Below are 21,043 nucleotides of genomic sequence, written 5' to 3'. Positions count from 1 at the left end.
AACAGTGAGAGAGACTCCTTCTCAAAAACCAAAAAAAGACGAATGAAGAACTGATATTAATACATGGTACAACATGGATGGACTTCAAGAAGATTACGTTAAGTGAAAGAAACCTGACACAAAAGAGCATGTAAAATATGGGTCCACTTATAGGAAATGCCCAGAACAGGCAAATCCATGGGGAAAGAAAGCAGATTCGTGGTTGTAAGGGGCTGAGGAGAGGGTAAGGGGAGTGACTGCTTAATGGATATGAGGCTTCCTCTTGGGGTGATAAAAAACCTTCTGCAACTAGATAATGATGATGGTAGCACATTTAGCGTACAAAATTCCACTGAACTGTATACTTCAAAATGATTAAAATGGTCAATTTTCGGTGTATTTTACCACGCAACCTACATGGCTCTCTAAGACTCTTACGATCTACACTCAACTGCTGCTCTTGCTTAACTCATCGGTGTCTCTTCCCACCATACCACACCTCTAACTTCTCACTGTTTCTGAATATGCCAAGCTGTTTCAAGCCACTAGGTTGTTCTTTACCGTTTCTACTGCCTGGTAAAACTTTCAGGCTCAGCTCAAACATGCATTCAACAAGTATGAATTTTTTTTTTTTTTTTTGAGACAAAGTCTCACTCTGTTGCCCAGGCTGGAATGCAGTGGCACAATCTCAGCTCACTGCAAGCTCCGCCTCCCGGGTTCATGCCATTCTCCTGCCTCAGCCTCCCGAGTAGCTGGGACTACAGGTGCCTGCCTGCCAGCACACCTGGCTAATTTTTTGTATTTTTAGTAGAGACAGGGTTTCACCGTGTTAGCCAGGATGGTCTCAATCTCTTGACCTCGTGATCCACCCACCTCGGCCTCCCAAAGTGCTGGGATTACAGGTATGAGCCACCGCGCCTGGCCTAATTTTTTTTTTTTTGAGATGGAGTCTCACTCTGTTGCTCAGGCTGTAGTGTAACGGCGCAATCTAGGCTCACTGCAACCTCCACTTCCCGGGTTCAAGTGATTCTCCTGCCTCAGCCTCGTGAGTAGCTGGGATTATGGGACCCCACCACCACACCTGGCTAATTTTTGTATTTTTAGTAGAGATGGGGTTTCGCCATGTTGGTCTTGAACTCATGACCTCAGGTGATCCGCCCGCTTGAGCCTCCCAAACTGCTGGGATTACAGGCATGAGCCGCTGCGCTCAGCCCAAGTATTAATATTTATTGAAAGTTTCCTGCATTCCAGACACCATATTAGGCGTTAGGACATAGCAATTAACAAAATATAATCACTGTCCTTTGGAGTTTAGAGTCTAAGGAGAGGCAGTGACAAAAATCAAATAAATCATTGCACATCCCATTATTTAACTGTAACTAGTAGATGCCTTTCAAGTAGAATACAGTGCTATGACAGCACGTCAGTAAGGGTCTCTGACCTAGTATGGGGGAAGAGGTGGTGGGGGAAGGATTCCTTGAAGATGAGACATTTCAGCAGCCTCTCTCCTCTAGCCGCCCAAGATGCCGAAAGGAAAGGTCAAGGGGAAGAAAGTGGCCCTGGCCCCTGTTGTCATGGAGCAGCAGTAGGCCAAAAAGGTGGTAAATCCCATTTGAGAAAAGCCCTAATAATTTTGGCATTGACATCTAGCCTAAGGGCCTCACCCACTTTGTCAAATAGTCCCACTATAACTGGCTGCTGCGGCAGAGCCGCTGTCCTCTATAAGCGGCTGATGTGCCACCTGGGATTGACCAGTTCACCGAGGCCTCAGACTACCAAACTTAAGCTACTCAACTGCTTAAGCTGGCCCACAGTACAGACAAGAGACAGAGCAAGGGATGAGATCAAAACCGTTGGCCCAGGCTGAGAAGAAAGCTGCCAGCAAAGGGGATGTCGCTACTGAGACCACCTAGACTTCGAGCAGGGGCTGACACTGTCACCAACTTGGTAGAGAACATGAAGGGTCAGCTGGTGGTGGATCCCATTGAGCTGGCTGTCTTCCTGCCTGCGCTGTGTCCTAAGATGGAGATTCTCTACTGCACTGTCAAGACTGGGGTGTCAAATTCCACAGGAAGACCTGCACCACTGTCACCTTCACAAAGGTTAACTTTCTGGAAGACAAAGGAGCTCTGGCTAAGCTGGTGGAAGCTGGTGGGACAAATTACAATGACATATGAGATCTGCTGTCACTAGGGAGGCAATGCCCTGGGTCCAAAATCTGTAGCTTGCATTACCAACCTAGAAAAGGCAAAGGCTAAAGAATTTGCCACTAACCTGGGTTAAGTACACACTGTTGTGTTTTCTGTACATAAAAATAAAAATTCTCCTTCCAAGAAAAGTCTTTCCTTTTGGCTGGAACCGCCATCTTGGAGTAATTTGCCAAAATGACGAACACAAAGGAAAAGAGGACGAGGCATCTGATGTATGTTCTCCTGGCCTTATAGAAAACATGAAGTTCGAGCTGGGCACGGTGGCTCATGCCTGTAACCCAAACACTTTGGGAGGCTAAGGCGGGTGGATTGCCTGAGGTCAGGAGTTCGAGACCATCCTGGCCAACACAGTGAAACCCCGTCTCTACCAAAAATACAAAAAAATTAGCTGGGCATGGTGACAGGCACCTGTAATCCCAGCTACTAGGGAGGCTGAGGCAGGAGAATCGCTTGAACCCGGGAGACGGAGGTTGCAGTGAGCTGAGATCACACCATTGCACTCCAGCCTGGGCAACAAGAGCAAAACTCCATCTCAAAACAAATAAACAAACAAAACAAAACAAAAATATGGAGTTTCTCTGGCCACAGACACCAGAATCTACAATGAAGGTGATATTGAGGACTTCGTGAGAATGGATACTGTTCAAAAGGGAATGACCCACAAATGTTACATGGCAGAAGTGGAAAAGTCTATGTTACCCAGCATGCTGTTGGCACTGCTGCGAACAAGGGCTAGATTCTTGCCCAAAGAATTAATGTTTCTATTGAGCATATTAAGCACTCTAAGAGCCAAGATCTTTCCTAAAATCTGTGAAGGAAAATGATCAAAAAAGAAGCAAGTCAAAGAGAAAGGGTTCAACTGAAGTGCCAGCCTGTTCCATTGAGGGGAGTACACTTTGTGAGAACCAATGGAAAAGAGCCTGAGCCGCTGGAACCTATTCCCTATGGATTCATGGTATGATAGGGTAAAAATAGATAAATACAAGACCTCTGGATTGCTTTAAAAAAAAAAAAAAAGGGAGAGAGAGAGAGAATGAATTCAGCAGAGCCTTGAAGGATAAGAAGTTAGGCGTAGGAGAACCATTTTTCAAGAGGCCCAGAGCCCTAGAAGTAGACAAACCTTGGGGCTGGTCACCAGGACTTCTAGCACTGGAAATAGGTAAAGCTGTCAGCCAGCATTCACACAACCTGGCTCCACTCCCACTATCCTTGATCTGGAAACAGGTCTTAGGACCCTGGGAACTAAAGAAAAATGAGCAGGCAACTTCCACCCATGCTCTTAGAAAAGTTCTCCAGAAAACCATTTCAGGATCTACTTTTGTTATCTGAGATATTTTCCTGGACAGCTCTTTATGTCTCCCGTGGCACCTCCTTTATGAAACTTTTTCTTATCCTCCTTTGCGTTTGTGCCTCCCGTGTGTGTAGAACACATTCTTACCACTTACCTCTCTCAGAATCAGTTCATTCGGGTAGGAACAGGGCTGACTTCACCTCTAATCCCCAAACCTTACCGTGTTGCTGTAAGTGTGCACTGTGAGGTTGGAAAGTCACAAGGGCTGTAGAATGCAGTGGATGTGGCACAGGATGGGGAGGGCTAGGTTGGCTGGGGAACGATCGGGCAGGGCTTGAACGCCAAGTTAAGGGAATCTGGTCAGTAGTTTCCAAATGAATTTCTGAATCTCGAGGGAAAAACAGTAAAATACACACTTCCCCAGCCTCACACAAGACCCAAAGGGCAGCCAGTGCCCGAGGCGGTTTCGAGAATCAGACAAGTTTGGGAACCTGCTAAGGGCAAGGAAAACAACAGGTTTCCAGGCAAATGAGTGAAATATATCAACTGCGTTTTAAAATGCACTCCAGTCCGAGAGCAGACAGGAGGCCACTGCAATAATCCAGACGAGGGGCGGTGAAGCCTGAGAAATGGGAGATAATCGCCTTCATCTCGATTCTTGGCGCCCACCACGCTGTCCCGCTCGGTGGGCCTCCCTTAAGGCACGCAGCTGATCGGAACGCGCTTTCTTACCCGCTTCATGCGACCGTTTGACAGCAGGTCGGCGATCCCCTTGGCCGCGTCGTTTTTTTCGGCCACACAGAGGACTTTCCGCACGCCTCGGAGGGCCACCTCCATGGCGGCGCGGGAAAAGGCACGGTCTTCGGGCCGTCGCAGCCACCGGAGCGCGTAGCGGACGACAGGAAAGATCATCCTCAGGCCTCGCGCCCGCAGCCGCTCCCCAGCTGCCGGCGCATCCTGGGGAAGCCAGAGGCGAGGCTCAACTGGCGCCCATCGAAAGGGAACTAGAGCCTCGCTTCGGTCACGTCCCCACCAGCCTGCTGGCCTTTGGAGCTTCAGTCACAGAGCCTTTTCCGTGCCGCAGCCGCCGCCTCTGCACCGGATCCAGTACCTTAGCGTGGAACTTCCGCCCGCCTTCTCCAGCTACTTCCGCCAGGCGCGCGCCCCACGGCGACCTGGAACTACAACTCCCAGACTGTCCCGCGCCCCTCGTCCAAGCACGTTCCTCCCTTCCACTCCCCCACCACCCCCGTCTCACTCCGCCCCACTTTCCTCTCCTTCCCGGTAGTGGTTGGTTAATCGGACTCCTTCTTGCGGGGAGCAGCCAGACACTCCCGTCCAAGGCCTCTTTCTCATGACTTTTTAATCTCCTGCTCGGAAGTCTACGAGGACGCTTCCGGGTCACGCGGCGCCGACACCAGGAATCATGTGATACCAAGATGGCGGCGCCGCGGTAGCGGGATCCGGGTTGTGGCGTCCTAGGAGCCGCGACGGTTTCTGCCCTCGGGCAGTGAGGGGCAGCACCGCTTGGCTGACCCCTGCGGCGTCCCGTAGCCTCGCGTTAAGCCTGGTTCAGAGCGGGGGCTGTTGCTGTCGCGGTGGGTTCCGGGGAGTGCAGGTGATCTCGCTGCAGGTTTCTTGTGCTGGCCGCGCTCGCCGGAGGAGGAAGAGAAGGGCAGTTGGGCCTGCGGCCTTGGCCTTCATGAGGCCTCAGAGAGCTCCGGAGGAGCTACAACTCTGAGGGGGCGGCTAGAGTTCTTGTTCTCGGGTGTGTGAGAAGCAGCCTAGTACCCCGGGTTCGGGGAGTCGCAAAGAAGGCCGTAAGGGCTTCACTTCCTTCTCCGGAGGCCTGCCTTTTGCGCGTCGATTAACACCGGATTCTTTCCCACTTCCTCTCAATGTTTTCTTCATATATCTGGAAATATGATCAGCGCCCCTGACGTAGTGGCCTTCACCAAAGAGGAAGAGTATGAAGAAGAGCCTTACAATGAGCCGGCCCTGCCTGAGGAGTACTCGGTGCCGCTCTTCCCCTTCGCCAGCCAGGGTGCTAACCCCTGGTCAAAACTGTCCGGGGCCAAGTTTTCGAGGGACTTCATTCTTATTTCCGAGTTCTCTGAGCAGGTGGGACCCCAACCTTTACTGACCATCCCCAATGACACCAAAGTTTTTGGCACTTTTGATCTCAATTACTTCTCCCTGCGTATCATGTCTGTGGATTACCAGGCTTCCTTCGTGGGCCATCCTCCTGGATCTGCCTACCCCAAGCTGAACTTCGTGGAGGACTCCAAGGTGGTGCTGGGAGATTCCAAGGAGGGAGCCTTTGCATACGTGCACCACCTTACCCTATACGACCTGGAGGCCCGTGGCTTCGTGAGGCCGTTTTGCATGGCTTATATCTCTGCAGACCAGCATAAAATCATGCAGCAGTTCCAGGAGCTTTCAGCCGAATTTTCCAGAGCTTCTGAGTGCTTGAAGACTGGCAACAGGAAGGCATTTGCTGGGGAACTTGAAAAAAAGCTGAAAGACTTGGATTACACCAGGACAGTGCTACACACAGAAACGGAAATCCAGAAGAAAGCCAACGACAAAGGCTTTTACTCATCTCAGGCAATTGAGAAAGCCAATGAACTGGCCAGTGTGGAGAAGTCCATCATTGAACATCAAGACCTGCTGAAGCAGATCCGCTCATACCCTCATCGGAAGTTGAAGGGGCGTGATTTGTGTCCTGGTGAGATGGAGCACATCCAGGATCAGGCCAGCCAGGCATCCACTACCTCTAACCCTGATGAGTCTGCCGACACAGACCTTTACACCTGCAGACCAGCCTATACCCCAAAACTTATCAAAGCAAAGTCCACCAAGTGTTTTGACAAGAAGTTGAAGACCTTGGAGGAGCTCTGTGACACTGAATATTTCACCCAGACCCTGGCTCAGCTCAGCCACATTGAACACATGTTCAGAGGAGACCTGTGTTACCTCCTGACCAGTCAGATTGATAGAGCACTTCTAAAACAACAGCACATAACAAACTTTCTCTTTGAAGACTTTGTGGAGGTCGATGACAGGATGGTAGGGAAACAAGAAAGTATACCCTCTAAGCCCAGTCAAGACAGGCCGCCTTCCAGTTCTCTAGAAGAATGCCCAATTCCTAAAGTGTTAATTAGTGTTGGTTCTTACAAGTCCAGTGTGGAGTCTGTGTTGATCAAGATGGAGCAGGAACTGGGAGATGAGGAGTACAAGGAAGTGGAAGTGACGGAGTTGAGCAGTGTCGACCCCCAGGAAAACTTGGACTACCTGGATATGGATATGAAAGGGAGTATCAGCAGTGGTGAAAGCATTGAAGTTTTGGGCACGGAGAAATCCACCTCCGTGCTTTCTAAGTCTGACAGCCAGGCCAGCCTCACAGTACCATTGAGCCCCCAGGTGGTCCGGAGCAAAGCAGTCAGCCACAGGACCATCAGTGAGGACAGTATTGAAGTCCTCAGTACCTGCCCCTCTGAGGCCCTCATCCCTGATGACTTTAAGGCCAGCTACCCAAGTGCCATTAATGAAGAAGAATCATATCCAGATGGCAATGAGGGAGCCATCCACTTCCAAGCAAGCATCAGTCCTCCAGAACTGGGTGAGTCAGAGGAAGGCAGCGTGGAAAACACCCCATCACAAATAGACTCCTCCTGCTGTATTGGGAAGGAGAGCGATGGTCAGCTGGTGCTGCCTTCCACTCCAGCCCACACACACTCTGACGAGGATGGGGTGGTGAGCAGCCCCCCACAGCGCCATAGGCAGAAGGACCAGGGGTTCCGTGTAGACTTTTCAATGGAAAATGCCAACCCTTCTTCCCGAGACAACAGTTGTGAAGGGTTTCCCGCTTATGAACTGGACCCGAGCCACCTGCTGGCTAGCCGGGACATCAGTAAGACTAGCCTGGATAACTACTCAGACACCACCAGCTACGTGAGCAGTGTAGCCTCCACCAGCTCAGACAGGATCCCCTCTGCTTATCCTGCTGGCCTGTCTTCCGATAGGCATAAAAAGAGGGCTGGCCAGAACGCCTTAAAATTCATCCGCCAGTACCCCTTTGCCCACCCAGCCATCTACTCCCTGCTCAGCGGGAGGACACTTGTGGTCCTGGGGGAAGATGAGACCATAGTCAGGAAGCTTGTGACTGCACTGGCTATCTTTGTCCCCAGCTATGGCTGCTACGCTAAGCCTGTGAAACATTGGGCCTCCTCCCCTTTGCACATTATGGATTTTCAGAAGTGGAAGCTTATTGGCTTGCAGAGGTAACTGGTTCCAGGTGGTGGGGAAGGGCCTTGGCCAGATAGGGATGAGGCATATTGGTGTGGTGGAGCCAGAATCAGGAAGCCTGGCTTCTAGACAGGGCCCAGTTCCTACCACTGTGTTACTTTTGGCAAATCATCCCCCTCTCTGGTTTCCATTTCCTTGTCTGTCATGTGAGGGAGTTGCAGTTCCTAGGTGGTTGCCAATCCCCATCTGTCCCCCAGCTGTGTCAGAATTATTAGGGAAAGTTTTTATTTTTATTTTATTTTTATTTTTTTGCGACGAAGTCTCGCTCTTGTCCCCCAGGCTGGAGTGCAATGGTGTGATCTTGGCTCACTGCAACCTCCACCTCCCGGGTTCAAGTGATTCTCCTGCCTCACCCTCCCGAGTAGCTGGGATTACAGGCGCCTGCCACCACGCCCGGCTAACTTTTCTATTTTTAGTAGAGACAGGGTTTCACCATGTTGGCCAGGCTGGTCTGGAACTCCTGACCTTAGGTGATCCGCCTGCCTTGGCCTCCCAAAGTGCTGGGATTACAGGTGTGAGCCACCGTGCCTGGCCGGAAAGTTTTTAAAATCATGGATTCCTGAGTCGCAATCCCTCGAGGTTCTGATTCGGTTGGTGTGAGGTAAGACATGGAATTTATCTGTCGCCCTTGCCAGCCCGACTGCAGGGAGCATCTCTTTATAAAAGCAAAAGGCCCATCAGAAGGAACAGATGACTCCAGGGGAAAGGGTTAGGCTGCTATCCCTGTAAGTGCTCCTTCAACCTTCAGAGCACGTGCAGATGTTGGGTGCTGGGAGCATCTGCCTCCAGCATCCTACACAGGCATGAGGTGCAGCGGGCAGGAGTGGGGAGCCCTGTACCCTGGAGGGTCCCCTGCGGGGCCAAATGGGAATGGGATGGGCTACAGCTCACCCAAAGAATTCCTGGGGGAGGTGAGCAGTAGACGCCACCTGAGGGTATGATAAGATGAAACTGTTGTGGGCTGTGGCAGTTAGCGGGAAAAGTGGGTGGTCTGGGTCAGGTCCTGGTGTGCCACCACTCGCTGTCTGGATTCGGACTAGCCATCTCATTCAGTCACTCAATCATGTTGAATGCCTCTGAAGGGCTCCCGGGGCCCACCTGAGAGCCATCGGAAGGGTCCACGTTTAGTGCATGTCCGAAAAAACACAGCACAATGCAGTGCTGGGCCCTGAGAAGCACTCAGAGGGTGGAACCGGCACTGATACAGGCAGGCAGACTGGGGCCTACCTGAGGCCCAGCTTTAAAAATCACGAGCAGGAGAGATGTCTTCGGTGGTTGTGACCTTCCTGTTCTCGGAGGTGTTGCGCTGCAGAGGTTCTGCACTGTGAGCACCACGGCCCAGAAGTGTCCCTCCTCACTCAGGCCCACGGCTCATATGATGGGCTCTCTCTTAGGACTCTCACGTCCGAACACCAGTCTTGCTGGCCCTTGAATTTTTTCACTCTGCCTGGAAATGCTTGTAGTTGGGTCAGCCATCTGTGGGGATAAGAGATGGCTAAACAACCAAGCTGGTATCCTGTCATTTGCGGGTTTTTTTGTTTTGTGTGTGTTTGTGTTTTTTTTTTTTTGGAGACAGAGTCTTGCTCTGTTGCCCAGGCTGGAGTGCAGTGATGTGATCTTGGCCCACTGCAGCCTCTGCTTCCTAGGCTCAGGTTATTCTCGTGCCTTAGCCTCTCCAGTAGCTGGGATTATAGGCGTGCACCATCATGCCAGGCTAATTTTTGTATCTTTAGTAGAGACAGGGTTTCACCATGTTGGCCAGGCTGGTCTCAAATGATCGGCCCACCTTAGCCTTCCGAAGTACTGGGATTACAGGCGTGAGCCCGGCCCCACTGTCATTTTAAGTGAACACCAGGGGTCATCGTATTGCTTACTAAGCAGCAGTCACAAGCCCAGACCGAAAAGCAGAGCACAGTTCTGGCCGGAGAAAGTGCTAGCCTAGCGTGTGTCAGAGGCCCTGGGTTGAGTCCTGGCTTGACCACTTGCTAGCTAGGTGATATTGCACAAGCTGCCGCTTCACCCAGTCCTCTGTGTCCTCATTGGTGGAGAGGTGTCCTCCCTCGGCGGGCATGGTAAGTGCAATGTGAGGCTGCAGTTGGGGTGCCGTGCGCCTGGGGGCCGGAGACCTGAGGCTTGTCCCTTCCCGTGTCATCTGGCCGCCTGAGGAGGAGCTTTATGGAAAGAGAAGTGGAGGAACAGTTAGAATAGCCAGCTTCTTCCAAAAGAAGTGTCACCATTGGGGCAGGTGTCAGAGCTGCATCAGGGGATGCTGGGCCTGGGAGCAGGTATCCTGGCAGAGATGAAGGGGCAAAAAGGTGGGAGGTGAGGCCTGGGTGCCCTGTGGCGGCAGCACCTGTGGAGCTGGATGTGCGGAGCTTGGGAGGTGTTTGACTCTGGCTGGCCCCGCTTTGGGGTGGTGAGGGTGAAGGCAGTAGAGAGCTGAGAAGGTCCCGGAACACAGGGGCCATGCAGCATGGGTTGAGGAGAGTGTCTCACTGCCTTCGTGAGCCTTCTTAGCTGTCAGCCACCTGCAGGCCCCAATTCCTCCACGCCTGTGGGGTGCATGTGGTCCATAGCCCAGTGCTGTCCCTATGGTCAGGATGCATGCAGTATGCATGGCCTGTCTCAGCTGTCCCATCTCTGTGACCTTGCTTTTGCCATGATCTCCCACACCCTCCTCAGTCCCTAGAGCCCACGCTGCTTCTGAGGGCCAGCTCTGAGGCAACTCCGCGAATCCCCCAGGTCTTCCCAACTACAGCCTCTCCCAGGGAGAACGAGACCTCGTCTCCCTTCACTTCGCTGTACTTGTACACATTTCTTTTCTTCCCAGTCAGACTGAGCTCATGCAGGACAAGAGTTCTACGTCATTCTTCATTACAGTGTTAGCTCCCAGGGCAATGCTGGGATGTTATAGATGCTCTGTAAATGATTGTTAAATATACAAGAAGATAAAACCCAGGAAGGAAAAAGTACTATGAGATTACCTTGGTCCCAAGTCACCGTCAGTCCTTTTTACACCATACCTGTCTGACGTAAACCCTAAATGTCCAGGCCCTACAGTGCAGTCCCTGCTGCTCTGGGGAAGCTGCTTCAGGAGGGTGTTTAAGGAACCGTTCCCCTCACTGAGTGAACACTGGCTTTTCCTGTCTCTGATGTGCCAGGAATTGGGGGCATGAGACCAGATCAGATGCAGTTCTGGGACTCTAGAATCTTGGAGCTCCTTGTCCAGTGGGGAGAAGCCAATGAACAAACAACTGGTCAGTGCTAGGTTAAAGTAGTGATGGTGATGACAGCAGCGCCTACCAAGGGCCAGCATTGTCCTAAACACCACTCATTTTGTCTCCACAGCGACCCCATGAGGGAAGTAATAGTAGTAACTGGCCTGTACAATGGCTCATGCCTGTAATCCCAAATCTTTGGGAGGCCAAGGCAGGAGGATCACTTGAGCTCAGCAGTTCAAGACCAGCCTGGGAAACATAGCAAGCTTCCATCTCTACAAAAAATGATCTGGGTGTGGTGGCATACGCCTATAGTACCAAATACTTGGGAGGCCAAGGTGGGAGGATTCCTTGAGCGCAGGAGGTGAAGGCTGCAGTGAGTCATGATCGTGCTACTGCACTCCAGCCTGGGCAACAGAGCAAGACCCTGTCTCTAAATAAATAAAAACAGTAGGAACTGTTTTCTCCATCTTATAGGTGAGGCTCAGAGAGGTTAATGAATTTGGCCAGGGTCACAGCAGGAAAGCAGGAGAGGATCGGGGAAGGCTGAATATGGTTTAAATTAAGCCAAGTACAAGAGGGAGAGGTTATTTCAGGCAGAAAGAAGAGGGTTTTTTTTGTTTTGTTTTGTTTTTTAAGACAGAGTCTCGCTCTGTTACCTAGGCTAGAGTGCAGTGGCACGATTTTGTCTCACTGCAAGCTCTGCCTCCTGGGTTCACACGATTCTCCTGCCTCAGCCGCCCAAGTAGCTGGGACTACAGGCAGCTGCCACCACACGCGGCTAATTTTTTGTATTTTTGGTAGAGATGGGGTTTCACCGTGTTAGCCAGGATGGTCTCGATCTCCTGACCTCGTGATCCGCCCACCTTGGCCTCCCAAAGTGCTGGGATTACAGGTGTGAGCCATTGCACCCGGCCTGAACAAAGAGGTTTGTAATTCTAAGGCCCCACTGAAAGCTTGCCATGGCTCCAAAAAAGAGTCCATTCAGCAGGAATCGGACCACAAAGGGCTTTGTGGGCCACCCAGCATGTTTTTGACCTTGGTCATAAGAGTGGTGAGGAGCCCTTTGAAGATTACAGTGATCAGATTTGTCTTCCAGGAAGAGCCAGTGCATGCTGGCTAGGTGGATGCTGGCCTGGGGACAGGAGGCCTCACCTCCCAAGCTTCTGCCTCCACTTTCCCGGCCCTTGCCCTTCCTCCTGACCTCGGCCTGTCTGTTTCAGAGTGGCCTCCCCTGCCGGTGCCGGTACCCTCCATGCCCTGAGCCGCTACAGCCGCTACACGAGCATCCTGGACCTTGACAACAAAACCCTGCGCTGCCCCCTTTACAGAGGCACCCTGGTGCCCCGCCTGGCAGACCACCGCACACAGATCAAGCGGGGCAGCACCTACTACCTGCATGTCCAGAGCATGCTCACCCAGCTCTGCTCCAAGGCCTTCCTCTACACCTTCTGCCACCACCTGCACCTGCCTACCCACGACAAGGAGACAGAGGAGCTGGTAGCCAGCCGCCAGGCGAGCTTCCTAAAGCTGACCCTGGGTCTGGTGAATGAGGATGTCAGGGTGGTCCAGTACCTGGCTGAGCTGCTGAAGCTGCACTACATGCAGGAATCTCCAGGGACCAGCCACCCCATGCTCAGGTTTGACTATGTCCCCAGCTTTTTGTATAAAATCTGAGGTCGGTCCCAGACACTGTGACCAAGACCCGTGACTCAGGGTATGGGGAGGGGAGGGGTTGGCATGACCAAACAGTTGCCTGAGCTGGACTGTTTAGGTTTCTGGTGTCTGGCAGCATGGTTCCCACGTGGCTTCTAGTAGTTTTCAAGTTGGACATGGGCAGAAGTGGAGCCTGGCTCCCTCTAAAGGCATCTGGAGGGATGGTGACAGCTACATTCGGCTCCCTGGTGAAGAGCGGCCCCTGGATGTGGAGGGGGCCTTGGTTTTCTGAGGACTGGCAGCCAGGGCAGAAGGGAAGCCACCAGTCCCTTGGTGGGGCAGGGTGAGGGCAGGAAGGCCAAAGCCTGATGGGAGGAGCACACTGGCTGTATTCAGCATTGCCGGACACTTGAGTGGCAAAATGAGCGAGGGTGACAGCCAGGTAACTGTTGTGGTTTGGTGGAAAACAGGAGGGCAGAACACCCATCGCCTCCTTCAGACCCAGATGCAGCCCTTTATTTGCTTCCTGGAGCCCACTGTCCCAGGGGAGGCCCTGGACCAGCCAGTGGGGGTGAGAAAGGCTGCCACCCTTTGGGTCGTGGGAAACATGCGACCTTGGCCTCAGGGCCACAGAGCGTGAGCAGCACCCTGTCCCCTGTCCTCTCCACCTTTACCTAGGAGAGAAGTGCCTGTGAGCGGGCCTTGGGACTCACTCCCTATACTCTTTCGCCAGGAACGAGCAGAGTGTTCACTAGTCCTAGTGTGAAGCGGGCACAAGTGACCAAAGCCAATGGTGAGGACCACCTTGGGGGCTGGAGAGCACAGCAGGCAGAGCAGGGCTGAGGCGCCGTGAGGCCATCACCACCATGCAAGGGAGGGGCAGCCAGCAGCTCTCCTGGGTGGCCCACCGGCTCCTGCCGGCCAGAGTGCATGAGCACTGACCTTCCTCGTGCGGAAGGTCTGCAGACCCGTGTGAACATGGCAGAGGCCACACTCCAGCTCCCACCCACATAAACCTTTGCAACCGCTTCACTACCTCTCACTGGGTCTCGTGGGCTTGGGACAGCACGGTTCTGTTTAGTCAGCTGGTGCAGGTGGTTGGCCCAGCCGATGAGAACTCAAATAACATGGATTTCCTGGATGAGCTACCACGTGGCGCTCTTCAGGTTCTGCCTCTGGGAGGCTGTGTGCACCTCAGTCACCACAGCTCACGGCCGTCCCCAGCTGAGTTCCCCTTCTGAGGACAAGTTTGAGACCGGGAAGGAGACACCCCCTGGTTCCGCCAGCACCTGTCCCACTGATAGTGATCCCCTGGCCTCCCCAAGCCTCCTTAGGCAATGGCCACTGGTTTGTAGACAGACGGTTTCTTGAAGCCTTGAAAATTTTATTTCCTAAGTGGGGACAGCTCTGGTATTACTGCTTCTTTAATTTGTTCCACAAAAATTGTGCTGAAATGGACGTGAATCAGCCCTGGGTGTGCTTCTGTTGGCGCCTGCTGCTGAGGCCCGGCCTGCCCATCGGCCTGTAGTACACCCTTGAGGTCATCACGGAGCCAGCCAGCTTCTCTTCTCATCAAGGAGGCAGAGACCCCTGGTGGAAGCCAAGAGTGACCAAAGAGGGCTTGCATCACGTCACTCCAGTGGTTCCCTCCTTGTCCAAGTCCTCGTTGTAAGGGCATGGCCTGTTGGATCCAGCCGTTGGCTTCTGTTCAGGGTCCTTGCTCCCATCAGAGGTGTTTGATTTTGCTCCTGGGGCTGCGATGGAGAACCTTTTGTGGCAGATGGTGCTGCCTACATCTCATTGGTTCTCTGTACCTGTGCCCGTTGCGCATGTTCACAGGCAGGAGAGTCGCCAGCAATACCTTGGCAGCCTTTAAATGTGAAACGTCTGTTACTTGCGCTGGAGGCAGAGGCTGTGCAGGGAGCCTGCTTCTAATCGTGGGCTCCCTTATCTGTTACGGTTCCCTCCCCTCCTGTTCTAGATGCTGATTTGTTTTCTCACTGGCTGGTTAATTGCTGTCTACTTAGGCCTCCAAGGCCATAACTGTGCAACATTTTATCAGAGAAGGATGGAAGGTCAGAAAGTGATCATTGGCACCACCACTGTGGCATTCCTGTCACACCAACACAGAAATTCACAGCTCATACTCTTCTCACCTGGGAAACTTGGGAAGGGCTGATGAGTTTGGGGCAGATCCTGAATTGCAGCCACACTTGGCCTTCTAGAAGCTGAAGTTGTGCACTCAAGTGTCCTAAGTAGAAGTCCACTTGAGGTATTTGCTGGCACACACCCCCAAGGGTGGTTCAGAAGGTCCTGAGTCCTAAGGCAAAAGGCTGCTGGGGCATGAACAGAACAGACTGTTTCAGGGGCAGCCATGGAAGTGGCCAGCAGGGCTGGTCTCCCTCAAGGTGGTTCTTCATTAAGTAAAGATGGCTTCGTGACTAGTGTTTTGCTCCCAGATTTATATTTGGGTTAAAAACTAACTTTTCAATGTGGCAGTTTCAAAGGATTACTTGATGCAAAGTATCTTTCCTTTTAAAGGAATCTTGACGTGGTACCAGGACTGAGTCATGACTTGGGCAGAGGCAGTTAACACTGGGAAGCCCTGCCCCTTCCTATGCCACCTTCACTCCGGGGAACTGAAACCTACTCTGAGTCTCACATCTCTAAACCTCAGTGGTGAGACCTATGCAGTGGGACTAATCTCATCAAGAATTTTCAGTTGAGGCTGGGCACAGTGGCTCATGCCTGTAATCCCAACACTTTGGGAGGCCGAAGTGGGTGGATCACCTGAGGTCAGGAGTTCGAGACCAGCCTGGCCAACGTGGTGAAACTCCATCTCTACTAAAAATACAAAGAAAGTTAGCCAGGTCTGGTGGTGCGTGCCTGTAATCCTATTTACTCGGGAGGCTGAGGCAGGAGAATCACTTGAACCCAGGAGGCAGAGGTTGCAGTGAGCCGAGATCGCGCCACTGCACTCCAGCCTGGGCAACAAGAGCAAAAACTCTGTCTCAAAAAAAAAGAATTTTCAGTTGAGGTATTCTTCCAGTAGAAGGTTAGTAAGTTTGTTTTTAATGAAACCATTAAAAATCACACTTCCCAGAAAATAGATGACATCAGTGCCCCTTGATGCTTTCTCAGTCCTCACTATTGCTTTGAGGGCCCAGGTACTGAACCTGGTTGTCTTGAGTTTTGTGTTAGCTTTTCCTCCAGTCCATTATCCCCCTCCCTCGTTTCTGAAGCAGTCTAGGTTAAACTAGTTAAACTAGGTTAAACTAGGCAGGTAGTTGTGGACTGGTGATTTCCAAAAGCCCCACTTTAGAGATCAGGCCACAGCTTTTTATATCGCACAGCACACATCAGCCTGAGCTGCTGCCTCACGCCTGTTTCCCCAGGAACCTCACTCCTTTGGTGGAACCTTGGGATTTTAGAAATTGTGGCTTTTCCATACCTCATTTACTCCAACAGTTGAAGTTACACACATTGCTCCCGAATTTAGAAATAGACCACAGTACCTTACCTTTCATTCTCCATCTGGCCTTTACCTTCTTTGCTTCAGTGGTTGAAAACAGTTGCCATATTCAAAGTATAGTAGATTTCAACCTCACACAAATGACAAGTCCCATCTCACAATCCTAGGAAGGCCCACCAATTTCATTTCACGCGCCAGGGCAGCTGCAGTTGGAGGCCGAGGGCAGCCCTCTGCTCACTGAATGTCTTGCATGTGCTGACTGCTGCCCGCAGTGCTGAACATGCCCCGCCGCCCAGGCCCAGCACTGCATGTTGGGTCAGCATCTAGTGCTGCTGTCACGTCTTTGTCTGCACAGCCAGTAGGATTGCCTCAGCCAGGGGGTTTACCAGAAGGTGTGCAAGGCCTTTGGGGGAACTGAGCCCCTATAGTGGGCAGTCTCCTTTACCTTCCCACCTCCCTGAAAAGCACAGAAGACAGTGCCTTGGTTTGTGTTTTGAAGCAAACCAGTCAGCTTTCTGGCTTTGCCCCAATACTGTGATGGAACATAATAAAACTGGAGATACGGTTTTAACACTGCAAAAAGGAAAAAGCATCAAGTTTCTACTTCTGGCTGGAAAGCAAAACCAATCTCAGCTGACAAGGCTGGGCAAACTAAGTTTTCCTGAGCCCATTTTCCTTCGAGCCCTGACCTAGCCTGGCCTTACCTCATTAAGGTTTGGTTAAAGACGTGGAAAGGAGAGGAGGCAGGGGTGGATGGGGATGTGGGGAGGGGATGAGCACTCTGCAGCCGATTAATCTGTTGGTAGGGGCCCAGCTTCTTGGGAGTGCTTATTCAGCCCAAGAGTGGAGGCTGTATACAGCGAGCCCTGGAGATGGCAGCTTGTCTCCAGCTGGGGAGGGGTCAGGCCCCTGAATTGACCACTTTGGTAGCAGAAATGTAGGGACTGGTGAGTCACCCACAACTCACGGATTCTGCAGCAGCTGCTCCACCCACAATAAAGCAAACTCCAACAGGCTAGACCCCAGATTGCAGGGGCTGCCACCTACAAGGTGGGACCACAGGCTGCCTCACCTGGATTGTCTGCCACTAAATAGCTGGAGTCACAGATTGAGATAAATGCCACCTTCAAGGTTGCAGTGAAAAGCATAGTCCTATGTGATGAATTCATATGTGTTATTTTTTAAAAAGCTATTTTATTACTGCATGTTCCCGTCCCGTCTTGTGAATGTGAGTCCCCACCACCACGTGAGCTGCAGTCGTTGCAGCGGCTGGTGTAGGAGTGCGGCTGGCGCGTGTGTGATAGCATCTTGTAGGTGTTGCTGCACAAGAGTTAACCAGAGTCAATGCCAAACACATAGTATGAGAAGTGTACTTTTTAAGAAATTAATTTATTTGAGTTCAAATATTTTTGAAATATAAAAATTGGGTGTATTTTTTAAAGCTATAATTCTTGTAGACATTCTGTGGTTAAAAATTTGATTGTGCTTATTAAAAATGGTCATCTATGTTTTGCACTTCAGCTACGTGAAAATAAAGTTTCTTTGGGAAGGTGACATTTGGCTTCCTGATTACGGGAGGGAGTTGGTTATCTCAGGTGGAGCAGGAAAGCCTGGTTGATTCTCACACCAGGATGGGACTGGGACTTCCCAGGATGGAGGGAGGAGACCATTTCTACACCATACTTTGAGCTACTGACAGCAAAACCCTCCCTTCATACTGGGTGCATCTTGTGTACACTTGACTAACATACACTTCTGATTTACAGCAGAAACTTCAGAGGCGAATTCAGTTCTCCTTTGGCATGCCACTGGATAACAAGCTAGTGAGAGGGGCAGTGTGTACCAACTGTGGACATGGGCATTTCCTCTCTGTTGCAGCAAGGCGAAGGAAAGCCCAGGGAGAGTAAAACGCTAGAATCTTTCTAACAGCTTTGCCCTACACCACGGTCTAAATGATTATGGCCAAGTGGCTACATAGTATTTTATTTTTCTAGAATTATATCCAGCTGTGAGAAAGCCAGGTTCAAATTTGAATCTTTTAATAACCTGTCCCAGAATTACTAACAATGAGACTTAAACTAATTTTGATTTGTGAAGAAAACATGAAAAAAGTCCAAAAGAAATCCCTTCAAAGGGCCCAAGTGTCAACGGTTCCCCTTTGGAGCAGCTCATCCATCTCTCAAGTGGGGGTCCTCCGGCAGGCAGCTTCCTCTGTGGTGCCAGGTGGGTCCAGAGTGGGCTGGCTCCTTTAGAAGTCAGGCAGGCCAGGCAGAGGGAAGAGAGAGGCGAAGCTCTCAACCTCCTCCCGGAGAGCCTGCACGGCCCCCTGGTACTTATCCCCTGCCAGTCTCTCCTTGAACTCCTTCAGGGTGGCTCTGACACCAGTGTCGCTCTGGATCTGCAGGGTCAGCTCTATCCCTGTGCCACAAGACACAAGTGAGTCACCCCACACTACACACCAAAGGGGGTGCAATGGCTGGGGGGCCGAGGCACAACTGCCAGAATGTCCCCCAGCTGGGGAGTGCGGCAGGGCACAAGGTCTCCATGCTTACCTCAATTACTCTCGGATGCACCCACCCTTGGACCGATGTCCTGGGCAGCCCAAATTTATAAACCTCTCAGACAAGGTGATTTACGTAAGTGTTTTTTGCTGTCTCCCACCCCAACACCCAGCCTTGGTGCAGAATTGTCTTTCAGTGGCAGGGTCTCAGCTACTCATCACAATCAGAAACTAAATACAGCTTCCAAAATTTTATCCTTACCTCTGTGAATAAAGTGGGCTACTTTTTGGAAGTCTTTTTCCAAAAGTCCACGGGACGTCAGTGCTGGGGTCCCCAGCCGCAGTCCACTGGGCCGCAGAGCGCTTCTGTCACCTACAAGATAAACAGGGCTCTGTCCCTAAGTCACATTGTCACCACTGTGATGCTGGTGCACTTAAAAAGGGACATGTGGGCAAAAGAGAACTGGCCTGAGGATACTGGCTGTCTCTAGCAAGGAGTACAACTGATTCAAAAACTGAAGTACAACCCAAGGCACAAGGAGGCACAACCACGTTTTGGCCACTCTGACTTAATTACTAGTACACAAAGTGGTCTGATGTGCACCTTGCTCCTAAAAATGAGGGTAACATCTGTCTGGGTCTGAGATGCGTCATCAATATTTTGTTAACCCACAGAGAAATGCAGCCTCTGGATTCCAGAGGCCCTGACCTCCCTCATCTAATGAATGTACCACCTCCAACGGCTCTACATCAGTCTTTTTGCTCCCTGGCAGGGTCAGGGCCAAGTACAAAGGCACAGCCAAGAGACAGCCAAGGTATGGTCCCTGCCCCGGCTCCATTTTTTCTGTTGTTTTTGTTTTTGTTTTTTTGAGACGGAGTCTCACTCTGTCGCCTAAGCTGGAGTGCAGTGGCGTGATGTCGGCTCAGTGCAGCCTCTGCCTCCTGGGTTCAAGCGATTCTTCTGCCTCAGCCTCCTGAGTAGCTGGGACTGTGGTGCGTGCCACCACAGCATTTTTAGTAGAGACGGGGTTTCACCGCGTTAGGCTTCTCAATCTCCTGACCTCGTGATCCACCCACCTCGGCCTCCCAAAGTGCTGGGATTACAGGTGTGAACCACTGCGCCTGGCCCAGTTTTTTTTTTTTTCAGGCAGAGTCTCATTCTGTTGCCCAGGCTGGAGTGCCGTGGTACAATCTCCACTCACCGCAACCTCTGCCTCCCGGATTCAAGCGACTCTTCTGCCTCAGCCTCCCGAGTAGCTGGGATTACGGGCATGCACCACCATGCCCAGCTAATTCTTCTATTTTTAGTAGAGACAGGGTTTCACCATTTTGGCCAGGCTGGTCTCGAATTCCTGACCTCAAGTGATCCGCCTGCCTCAGCCTCCCAAAGTGCTGGGATTAGAGGCATGAGCCACCGTGTCCGGCCCCCACTACAGTTTTTATCTGAGGTCTGTCCCCAGAGCCATTATCTTCATCAGCTACAACTTTGGCCAGAAGAAATGCAGATGGGAGAGGAGTGAAGGAGAAGGCAAGGGTGATTCTCACCTGGACAGGTGTTCTTGTTGCAGGCAATAGAACAGGCTTCTAGCACCTTCTCAGCCCTTCCACCATCTGTGCCTTTGGAACGGAGATCCACGAGGATCAAATGGTTGTCAGAACCACCTGGAAACAAAGTTGGACACGTAGCAATGCAGGCTAATTCTATGCTGTGAAGGGATCTCTGACAAACGAAGGCGAGGACAAAGGCAGCCAAAGCAGATGAGGTCAGGAAGGTGAGCACCCCCACCACACGGCCTGGGATTCTAATCCCCACGAGAGATGCCCGTGCCTAAGAATGTGAAAGGAAGGAAAGAACACTTTTGAAAGGGGTAACTGATCATACAGCAGAGGGCCTGACACTCCCATGGGGAAGGGACAGCTTCCTCAGGCTGCTCCTGGCTTGTTTTCTCTGACAAGTTGCTTGGGCAATTCTCTAACATTGATGGTAAAGGCTCCCCCGAAAGGCAGCATGAGTATTGGGCAGCGGTTCAGTTTACTCTGGGGGGTAAGGGGCATGCTCACAGAGCACATTAGGTGCCAGACACTGTAGCCTGTGGTAGGTTTTTCCTGGATCCTGTGAGGCTGATGGTATTATCAAAGTGGTAAGGTGACAACAGCAAGGCTAACAGAGTTATCTGGACCTGGCCCGAGGTCACACAGGAGGATCCTTCCACTTTGAACCTTCATTAAGCTGGGGTATTGCCTTGGGTGCTGACAGCACTAGGACCTCTGCTTCTGGGCTGTGTTGCGGGGATCCCTTTCAAGATGCGGGTGAGCCAGGGCTCCAGCTTGGCTTTGCAGCCCCCCAGCTGTGCCCACCCACTTGCTGTGTGGCTTTAGGCAGGCAGCTCAACATTGTGAAACCTCAGA

General features: G+C 51.7%; 3 protein-coding genes across 16 annotated transcripts in view; 1 reads left to right on the top strand and 2 right to left on the bottom strand.

The window, feature by feature from the left end:
* Positions 1-4,767, bottom strand: part of TOP3A (DNA topoisomerase III alpha) — a 39,808-nt gene extending 35,041 nt beyond the window's left edge. For 11 of the 12 annotated variants that reach the window (XM_054535218.2, XM_063717905.1, XM_063717907.1 and 8 more), the window contains exon 1: positions 4,213-4,767. In XM_054535218.2, coding sequence (XP_054391193.2) covers positions 4,213-4,392 — 180 coding nt within the window. In that variant the 5' untranslated portion in view covers positions 4,393-4,767. 12 annotated transcript variants of the gene reach the window in all.
* A 510-nt stretch (positions 4,768-5,277) lies between these two features.
* SMCR8 (SMCR8-C9orf72 complex subunit) lies at positions 5,278-17,688 on the top strand. Its single transcript, XM_003778761.5, has 2 exons — positions 5,278-7,763; positions 12,230-17,688. Exons 1-2 carry the CDS (start codon positions 5,404-5,406, stop codon positions 12,681-12,683), a joined length of 2,814 nt encoding a protein of 937 aa, XP_003778809.4. The 5' UTR covers positions 5,278-5,403; the 3' UTR covers positions 12,684-17,688.
* SHMT1 (serine hydroxymethyltransferase 1) overlaps positions 17,505-21,043 on the bottom strand; it is a 34,428-nt gene continuing 30,889 nt past the window's right edge. For all 3 annotated transcript variants that reach the window (XM_054535096.2, XM_054535095.2, NM_001131150.1), the window contains 3 exon segments: positions 20,180-20,296; positions 18,897-19,007; positions 17,505-18,552 (listed from right to left, as the gene is read on the bottom strand). In XM_054535096.2, the coding sequence (XP_054391071.1) occupies positions 18,383-18,552; positions 18,897-19,007; positions 20,180-20,296 (398 nt within the window). In that variant the 3' untranslated portion in view covers positions 17,505-18,382.

This window comes from Pongo abelii, chromosome 19 (genome assembly GCF_028885655.2).
Source record: "Pongo abelii isolate AG06213 chromosome 19, NHGRI_mPonAbe1-v2.0_pri, whole genome shotgun sequence".
Lineage (NCBI taxonomy): Eukaryota > Metazoa > Chordata > Mammalia > Primates > Hominidae > Pongo > Pongo abelii.
Note: the sequence above shows the minus strand (reverse complement) of the source record. Positions and strands in the feature narration are given on the sequence as shown.

Coding starts and splice junctions, on each gene's coding strand:
- SMCR8 (XM_003778761.5), top strand. CDS start 5,404: ATGATCAGCGCCCCTGACGTAGTGGCCTTCACCAAAGAGGAAGAGTAT. Junction 7,764..12,229: donor AAGCTTATTGGCTTGCAGAG/GTAACTGGTTCC, acceptor TGTCTGTTTCAG/AGTGGCCTCCCCTGCCGGTG.